Consider the following 10,404-nt stretch of genomic DNA (forward strand, 5'->3'; position numbering starts at 1 on the left):
CCCAGGTATGGTGTGTGGTTAGTTACACATGCTGAAATTTGAAAACTGCATTGATATATGTTACATGGAGTTATGTCTATTGCTTCTTGGAAAAAGAGGAAAGATGTGAGTGTGAAACAACAACAAAAAAACAGCATCTGTCTAACTGTCAAGGAGTTTAAAGTCTTGTTTGTATCAAAGTGAAAATCATATTATTTGCTGTTCTTTGTATATACATGAGCTTACTCTAAGGCAACATTTGGAATTTGTGGATGTTTCCATATAATTCAGACGTAAAGGAAACATCTTCAAATTCAACATGTTTAAATATATGCTGTCAATCATTTTAACAAGACAAGAGTGAAATCAATATCTGAGTTAAACATGTTCTCTGGTTGAAAGATGGAGATGGTTTTTATTATGTCTGCAGCCCCACTGCCATAATCTGTGTCTTGAGCTTGATATATTGAAATTATCCATCTGCTTGATGTCTTGACAGCAGTGGGGGTTTCTGTTTAATGTGTCCCCTCCCTTCTTTTTGCTCCACTTGTCCTAAAACTCCTCTTCTGTTTTTCTATCTAGTTCCTATTTTTGTTCTCTTGTTATTTTATTGCTTTTCTTTGAGCCTCAAAGTTTGTTCTCCTTACACTTGGCTGCCCATCATGTTGGTGATGGAGGAATCACAGCTTATTTTACTGTTGTTCTCATGGTAACTTGCCCTATATAGTAGTGTTAGCTAAAGGCCTAAAACCTTTACAACCTTAGATGTGTCAATTTCCTCTCATCAGTCAATTGATCTGAAACTTTTCTAAATCAAAGAAAGGCAAAGATTTTAGGTTTATCTCAAACCACAGGAGGATAATGTCTCTGACAAGAGCTTGAGGCTACGAGATAGTAGGATAGCCTGACAAAGACAGATTGGCGCTGACAGTTGTACCATTATATAGTCACTCAATATGAGAGTGAAAATAATGTGCAATATTTACATGTTGACAACATTTTATCCCTTGTCATCAGGGTGTTGAGTGTTTCCTCCAGGTGTAATGTCCTAAGAAAAGTGAGAAAATCCAATAAACATTTATTTGGTATTTTATTTGTGACTGTTTCTTTAATTAATTTAAGAAAAAAAGAGAGTCACACTTTCTGTCCTCTGCTATTCTTTTTGAGCCTCCTCAAGTTATACTAGATATACAAGATATTGATGGTGTCTGTAAACATTGTTGCAGCATGAGGTTCCTCCTAGCATGCAGCCATGGATAACTTGCATGATTTGGCTTTGAATATCACCCATGTCCACAAACCAGCCACAGGGGAGGAGAGAAGCATGCTATAACTATGCCACTGTCCCCATCAGTACGCCTGCTGTGTTGCTGATAAAGGTGTGAGCAACAAGGAAAGGCTGGGGATGCTGCGCTTCACTGCAGCCACAGCATCCTCTGCTCTCAGCCTGATGTTTTTGATGCCACTCTGACACAAACCATATACAGTAAGCTCTACTGGAGAGTCTACAGATGCACTGTATGCTTCATGCACCTCTGTTCCCATACTGTGAAGGTAGGGCAGTAGTGCGGGGGAAGAATCTTTTTTTTTTTAAATTTATTTATTGTAATGTGCAAGGATGGAGTATGTCAAGATACAGAGAAGCAAAGTCTCAGGAAAACTTCTCTAAAGAACAAAAAGCTTCCTTGAAGCTCTCAGGGGTCTGCTTGGGTATTAAAAACATAGACAGTGGGGTCCAAAATCTCAGACCTCTCTTCCCCAAGGGTCTCACATTTTTGGAACCCAATGTATATCTCTGACCACTCATCCAAGTGAAACATTAAATTTGGTGTTCTTTAATCTACCTCCAATAACTTACTCCAAAACCTTGAATGTTTCTTTGCTGATGCCCTCAGCAATGGCCACAGGGATATAAAAAGCCACAACAATACAACTGGAGCTACACACAAGCGCTGTGCTGAGAGACATACTGCATGCACAACAAACCCAGAATAAAGTGTGTGTGACAAGGAAGAGTGCTCAAGGCAACACAGGGAGTAGGAAAGGATGGGGAAAGGGGACCGGGGCGGGGAATGGGTTGAATATGCGTGCTATCATGGCCAAATAAGCAGATTAATGCCCTCAGTAGTCCCGTCTCTGTTTTTACCACTTGATGACTGCACGCATTGATGAACTCTAGAGAGGAAGACCTCCTGTACTACGGCATGGTCAGACTGCATAGTAGGCTTAGGCCTGGGAGAGCAAGCAAGGGTTGGAGGAAAGAGGTTAGGAAGATTAAAAAAATAGAACTGTGCTGCTCCCTGCTGGGCAGGGTTCGGCCAATTTCTTTGTCTATGAACGCTGACCACTGCTGAGTCTCCAATATGAAAGAGCTTTCCAGAATGAGAGAAAAAAGGGACATGTAGACTTACAAATGACTGGTAGCATATAATTTAAATGAATAAATGCTTTTTCAAGACCTAGTATGTAACTTAAATCCCGGCAACACAATCTTTCCTAAATGATTGGTAATGTTTGTTTTCGCAATAGATAAATGGCATTGTAAAACAGAGGTTATTCATTTAATATTGTTTAAACAGCCCCTTTCCTCTGCACATAAACTTCAGATGACCCACTTGAGAGTCTCAGTTTTTCTCTGATTATATAAGTTGTAACACCAGTTGTGCACTTAGCCAATACAGAGTGAAACAAACACTGATGATGTGTCTGAGCCTCTGACTTAAAACATTGTTATTGCATTTCATTGCATTACATCATCCTGTTTAAATAGAAAAGACATAAGTAATCCTTTCTGTGTGTGTATACCAGTGTCTGTGTGTTTGTGTGTGTGTGTCGGCGTGCTTACGTAGTGCGATCTTGGCCAAGTGCAGACGGTTGACCCAGGAGATCTTACTAAGGGGGTTGGGAGTGTTGAAGACCACCATGAAACTGACAGGACGCCCAGACCTGGAGGAAACACACAAAAACGCAAATATACAGGCTCAGGCTCAGATGCATGCAGACAGCAGATGTACTCGTATTGAATTTTTTACATGTTTGTCACAAAGTCTTCTTTGAACAGAACAGGGTAAAAAAATAATTTCATCAACTGATCACTTGGTCAAGAACTGAGATCCCAGTATTTGTTAGACAACAAAACAGGGGCAACAACTACATATCATTGTGAATACTGTATTGTGTGATGACAGAAAAGCTGATTCTTTTGTAGCTACAGAAGGAGCAGCTCAAAGTCGGATAAATGTCCTCCAGTGATGTCACTTGACTCAGCATCAGTTGAGGCTGAGGACTACAATTTTGAAGATTAAAAAAAAATCTGGGGATATGGAGTTACAGAGAAGTTAGATTACCAGACCTAGTTCAGGGTTACATCAGCTGCTACCAGCATAATACATCCTAATCTCTGACCGAATTGGCAGCGGTCCAGTTGCTTTGTGGGTTATGAAGGAACCAAGTTTTGACAAGGAAGAAGAATGTTTGAAATAAAAAAAAAACATATCTTGGGTTCTGTTGTATCGATTTTGATCTTTTATTTATAACTTTCCATCATAAGTGCACTATGTATGGTGCAAACTCAAAACAAAGAAGACAGCCCTAACCTATGTGCTCCATTTCATTTTCTCTTCTCCCCATATCACCATAAAAAGGTCCGACTTAGGATGAACACTAAAACCCAATGGCCATGTATTCCCATACAACTGATAACTAGTGTAAGAATATGCCAGAAAAGAAAACTTTAAACTGTTTGTTTTTAAAAAAAAAAATATATATATTACATATAATACATATTTCTAATTCTGCACCCTCAAATTTCCAGTTTCCCAGACATAGTGACACATAAGTAATCACTTTAACACAAAATTAAATCCTACAGCTGTTCGACTCATACTCAAATAAAACAACATTTGAGATCATTATTTCTTTCTCTGGTTTGATCTGGTTCCAAATGTTGGTGTGAGAAAAATGGCAAATGGACACTGACAGTAGCCATGGTTCACAAGATTTTTCCATAACCTCTTACTTTCTCCTGAACATCAGGTTGAATTTACTCAGTGGAAAACTGTAGAATTTTTTGTTTGTTTGTTTTTTTTAAATGGCAAATGTTCATTTCTGACATATACTCTAGATGTGCTATATAAAAACAAAAAAGTACAACAGTCAGAGAAACAAGGCAGCAACAAGGGAAAGAAATTCTTCATTTCATGGGACTCAAGTTTAATACAGCAAGATTTTTTGTGTGAGAACAACTGCTTTTCTTGGTTGTAGTTTTACAGAGGTTCAGCCCAGTAAGCTGGGGCTTTATGATTTCAGTCTACACGTCAACATTCAGGGCAGATTGTGATTGTGACACCCTGGTCACAGGAAATCGCTTCTGGATGGGCTCCAATGCTCAAAATGCCACTTATGTTTCATGATTTCTGTCTCAGACCTGTTTATTGGCTTCCTGTCATACTCCACCCACCCACCAGATGTCTCCGGACTTTCTTCCTTTTTTTCAGATCCACCTGCTCACCTGTTTTCTATTTCCAATCACCGGATCTTCTCCACCTACCTTCACACCTGTTCCTCATTTCCCCTCATCTGCTCACTGGTATTTTTAAAGCCCTTTTTCCCAGGCCTCTCATGTTTCAGAATATTTTTCATATTTATCATTTTTGCTTATCAGTGTTTCCCATACATTGATTTATTTGTTGCGGTCTGCCACAATAACAACACTGACCACTGCATATTGATTTTCAATTTTCTTTTACTATATCAGATGGTTAAAATCTTATTTCATTGTAAAGTCATGTGCAGCTCATTGATTCGCGTAGCTGCTACTCACACACACAAAAACATTGCCAACAGACCTGTCTATCATAGTCGGATAAGCACCTGCTGTGCTTATCTGAGCAGGTGCTTATTACGGCACAACACCGATGGACCGCCCAAACAGCCATAAAGTTTTTGCCATAGCCGACTGTCTCTTTACCAGCCCTCTCTGTGTGCCTGTCATTCGGGGTGCACAGAGCAAAACACTGTTATAGATCTGTTGCTTGCAATGATGCTTGATTCTGTGAAAAGCTAGCTGTGCTAATAACAATTTAAGGCTGTGTATCACTGTGGCATATTTTTGGGGAAAATATAAGCTCTTGAAACAAAAACGTGAATTAAAGCATAAATTCATAAATTCATGTGTATCTTAAGTGGACGTTCTTCATGCTTTTTTGTGTAGTGTATAACAGCCTTGGCCTTCTTGGCAAGGAGATTTAAATCTCAGTTAGCCTTTTACCTGATAAACTAAAGGAGAAAATGGCACAAATATCAAACATACAAATGGATAGCTGAGAAGTGCAATATAAAGCAGGGGTGGTATGAAAAGTTTCTATGAAGCTTTTTCTACTAGAAACTGGGCTGTTGTTGGAATCGACTATAAAAGCCATGAATTCAAACTGACTAGACTTGCAATCCTCTGCAAAGTTACAAGCTTTTCAGAAGCACCTTTTAAGCTTGCATTGGGGTAGTGTCTGGCATTGAAAACAGATTTTTTTTGTGTACCGTTTTAACCTCTTATATACAATATTCTGGGTGTGAATTCATGAATTAATGGTGTTCAAAAATAAAATTAATGAAAATCAAAAAGAATCATTTACCAAAAGCTCTCAAGAGACAGATGTTGTGTCTCATACACTACACTGAATAATCCATGCATATATTTCCATTATGGTCCCATAACTTAGTGTTTAACAGGGTTGAAAAATACCCTTCCTCTTCAATGTAAATGATAAATAGTGAATATAGTTTGCTTAAGGCTTTGTAGCATGCTAGATCAAATATCTTTTTGCTGGAATTTGCATTATGCCTCTGTCCCCATATGGTAATTTTGGTGATTTTGACAAGTGGTAAATGTGTTGTCAGTGTCTACATTTATGCATATTTCTTTTTTGTTCCCAAGTAAAAAAAAGGCAAACATTAAAGTGACACCCCCAAAAAAACCCCAAAACACTAACTTTTGTTTCTGTCGAAAAAAAATGGTTGATGCGTTTTCCTGTTCATAATACCTCAGAGCAATACATACATTTTGGGCATGTTTTTGGATTGGGGAAGTGAACTGCTGAAAGAAATGTGTGCTAGTAAAGACTATATTAAAGTGTGTAAAATATATATATATAAATATATATATATATATATATATTTTTTATTTATTTTTTTTTTTTCTACTTCAATTGAACTGCTGAATGAGAAAAAAATGGATGTTTGTCCAAAAGTGCCCCTACTTCTTCATAACAAATTATTTCAAATGTAATCATATTGTTTCAGTTTGAAGTGAGGCTTTTTACGCTGATAATTAATCAGATATAATTTCAAATTCGTCTCAATTGGCTTCTTATTTTTGCTTTTAGAACATGGGACTTCAGTGTCACTGACTGTTCACTAGAGGACCGCAGAGTCCTTTTAGGTTGCCAACAGCTAACAGTCTCACTTAGTCCATCACAAACCATCAGGTGTTGTGTCTCCTTTATCCCAACAAGTCAATCTCTTTTCATGAGCTGTAACAGTTACAAATTGTAGCCAACTACCAGTGCTGTGCTGCAAAGCGCAAGACAATGTGATGCCATCAAATGAATATCAGTCGGACAATGTTTTTTATAGCCTAATCCTTCATAGCTTCCCGATTTTAAGAACTCAGGTGTCTGAGACAGTTTTTGTTCAGGGCTCACTCCATGCCAACTTGAAATGGGGCTTGGTTGGTGCCAAGCTGCTGGCAGAGAGTGCTGATTGTCTCCTGGTTGACACTTTTACCAGATATGTCCTTTTTCATCTGCTCAGTCAAGCTGCTGTGTTATTATTTGAGACAGGGAAGAATGGGGGAGCTGTCCAAGGAAAGACACCTTGTTGAATCTAACAGAATATGAAAACATATTATGAAAAACAATTTAGTGAAACCAAGAGCCCCATTCATAACCCCAGTGACAAACCAGCTCCCACAGTGGCTTTCTTCTTACACCGTACTTCAATTCCAAAGTCAAAACCAAAATGTGCCCGGAAATGCAAGGTCTCTCCCAGAGTGTGTTTTGAAATAGATGTTTTCTTTGTGGGCTCAACTGAGGGCCATAACTTAACACCAACAAATGGCTGAAATGGATGTTAAACATATTCCTGCAGAAGCTGTGTAAATTGCTAAAACATTTAGCTTCCTTAAGTATTTACTTAGTCAATTTTTTGTTAGTCCACTAATGTTGAAATATTTGACTATCTCTTGTCAACTAAAATAAAACAACTTCCTAATGATGAGCAGTCCAAAGTGAGACTGACAACATCGGCCCTGAGTTTGCAATGACTCAGCCAGTGCCTATCCATTGACAGGGGCACTCTGTTGTCTGGATTGATCAGGCTTTATTGGAACAAGTAAGCTGTCTGGCCAAGGATGAGATGTCTTTTTAAAGCACTAAGTGGCTTTCCAAAATAATGGCCCTGTCGCAGTCACCTGTACAGCTATTCCACAGTGACTCTAAGGCGATGAAAGAAAGACAAGGGAAGCGCAAGAGAACACGTGGATGGGAGAAAAAAAAAAAAAAACAAAACACAAAAAGACATGATTAGAAGGTAACTGAGTGGAGAACAATGTGCAGCCTGAAATTCTGCTGCTGCCCACTGCAAATTCATTTTCATTTCATAGAGGAAGGAAGACAATGAGACACACACACAGACACAGAGAGAGAGAGAGAGACTGGGATTGCAGACAGGAACAGAATGAAGTAAGTAAGATCTCAAACTTCCTTGACATGTTGAAAAAGTGGAGCATTCACATAGATGTGTAATTCATACCATTCGCTGCTTAAATATAGCAGAGGCAATTTGCCGAAGACAGAAGGGGAGACAGGGTGTGACGAGAATACAACTATTCACTCAGTTGGATTCCTTAGGCAACACTTCATGCCCACACGGACTCAAACATGCTAAACTGAGCAGTCTCCAAATCTTCCCTCCTGCCCACTGATTGACAGCCGCAGTGCAGGTGTGTTGCACTGCCAGAATGGAGAACTACACTTGGGCATGCTGGCAGAGGGGAGATGAGGAAAGCAGAGAGGTAAGGAGAGTCTAAAAGGGAGGAGAGGAAAGGGGGAGAGGGCAGAGTGGGGCGAGGGAGCAAAGCGAGGAGCCAGCCGGGCTAATTTATGGGAGCAGGTCAGTGCCGAAGCACACGTATGACAATAAAACACAAGGACAGGACAGATGTAGGAGTGAGTGCTGAGTGGCAGCCTGTCATACAGCTATCCTTCAGTTCACCTCCACCCTCCACAGACACAAACAGTCAGAGTCAGCTCCGCCAATTTGTGATGACTTAAAAGGAGACAGGTCAGTCCCTGTGAGAGGTTGTTGAGCTAGTCCAGGACAGACTTGACAATCATCCACAGAAAATATTACAAGAGATAGACTCAAAGTTAAGTCATACTAAGTGTGATTTAGAGAAGTGGAACGGTTGTATAAGAAATAGAAAAGTGGACACAAATAAAACAGGATTCTCAATAAGTGGCAGAAAATGAGCATGAAAATAACAGAAAGATCTTGAGATCCTGGTACGATTCAGTGAAGTCTGAACATTTACATAAACACATATCCACACTGCTGCAGTTAATGTCTGTACACTGCGCAGTCAGTGCACTGTCTGTCTGTGATGTGTGACAAATTTTCATGAATAAAGTTTGATAAAAATTTGAATTCATGTTTAGATTGCTGTATCCTGAGCTGCCTTCTTGTTACTTAAAGCTTTTTGAGTCAAACTCCAGCACTAAAAGGGTTGTATCCAGTCACCCCCACCCCCCCACACCACTCCATTTAGTGAGTCACTCATCACACCACACACTATTCCCCTGTATGATGAAAAATAATAAACATATATTCCGTACAGTTTGACCTTTAATACTGCTGATCACAAGTAAATACCTGGTTGTCACCATTCAAACAGGACCCAGGTCTGGACCTTTTGTAACTTGTCTCTGCTAAAGCACAGAATTATACCAGATGTGGTAAAAATCTATGTGCAAAACAAGGTTGTCAAGTTTAAATTCATTTTAAGTGCTTTGCTTGCTGCTGTGTTTATACTGAAGTTGCCTACCAAAGGGCGGTGACCTGGTGTTAATGTACTCTAGGTGTTTTTTCACAATATGCTCACATTATGAAAAGTTAATGCAACTATACACACAAACTCTGTCTGCGATTCAGTCGAGCAGAAATGATAGAGAGGGCTAAATCCCCCCGCCCCCCCATACCTATCCAGTACCAATCAATACCTAAGCATCAAATAATTGTATGAAGCTCAAAGTATAAAGGTATAGACCTAATACTTTATGAAGGTGCATGTGGTATTCAGCTGAGTATCTGTACCATATAACAAGACAAACCATTAGTGAAAAAGCAATCAAAAAATTGATATAGGGAAAACAGCATGTGAAGATTAGATAAAATACCTTCTCACAGTTAAGGAGCCAATTTTCCCAGTTTGTTTTGACTACTCAAGCAGGAACACAAACTTTAGTACTTGAGTTGACCAAAGAAAATGTGTTGTAGGTTCCCTTCAGCTTCAGCCCCACTGCACCTGATAACTGGCTAAAAGAAAAGAACTGTGGTTTTTCTTGGTCACTTCCCAGTGTGAATGTGTCTACATGTGGGAATGTCAAGTAAAGAGGAATAAAAACAGCAAGCTGTCCCTGGATAAATAAGGCTGAAAACAGTGGCGCTAAGGTGGGGGTGGGTGCAGAGGCGGAACATTATTCACATATCACTATGCACTAAAGCACAAGAATGTGACCGATGTTATAATAACACTCTTTCACGCTCATCTTGAGAAATATGCTTTGCTGTGTTACTTAGAGTCAGGTGAGAAGACATGCTATCGTCCATCAGGCAAAAGATCAGAGTGTTCCTTTAAACAGTCAATGGTTTAACCACAAAAAAGTATTCAGAGTAACAACTGATGCTGAAGAAGCATGTTGCTGATGAATGTTTTTGTCATTTGTCAGTGCTGTGAGCCCCTCAAATTAATTTCCACTCATCCACATTGTATCGGGTGGAAGCAGAAATCTAAAGGGTGGATAACACTATCTGCATGGCTGGATGCCATTTGTGTGACCAACCTTTAAAGTGGGATCCTGCCATGCACCTGTCCACAGCACACCTCTCCTCATGCACATGGAATGATCAGAGAAACACCTCTGCGGTCCAGATACTGAGATAAGGTCATAAGGACTCTCCAGAGCCTCTAAGGGAGCATCTGAATGGAGCCCAAACCTGACATATGACTGTAATTGTAAGGCCTGCCTTTGGCTTTGCAGGTAGCCTGCAGAGTCTCCATAAATGGGACCATGAAAAAAAAAAAAAAACAGCTTCAGGCTTACAATACTGTTCCTTCATGTATGCCATGCTAGTGGGGGGGGGGGGGGGGGG

At 39.7% G+C, this 10,404-nt stretch overlaps 1 protein-coding gene across 4 annotated transcripts in view; it reads right to left on the reverse strand.

Moving 5' to 3' along the window:
* The window catches only part of arhgef10la (Rho guanine nucleotide exchange factor (GEF) 10-like a), a 95,902-nt gene that overhangs the window by 44,890 nt on the left and 40,608 nt on the right, over nt 1–10,404 (reverse strand). For all 4 annotated transcript variants that reach the window (XM_087175996.1, XM_023414040.2, XM_087175997.1 and 1 more), the window contains one exon: nt 2,825–2,925. In XM_087175996.1, coding sequence (XP_087032122.1) covers nt 2,825–2,925 — 101 coding nt within the window. The remainder of the gene's footprint in view (nt 1–2,824; nt 2,926–10,404) is intronic.

The sequence above is a fragment of the Seriola lalandi genome, unplaced genomic scaffold, assembly GCF_002814215.2.
Source record: "Seriola lalandi dorsalis isolate HSWRI2012SDOR001 ecotype SW California unplaced genomic scaffold, Sedor1 jcf7180002054520, whole genome shotgun sequence".
Lineage (NCBI taxonomy): Eukaryota > Metazoa > Chordata > Actinopteri > Carangiformes > Carangidae > Seriola > Seriola lalandi.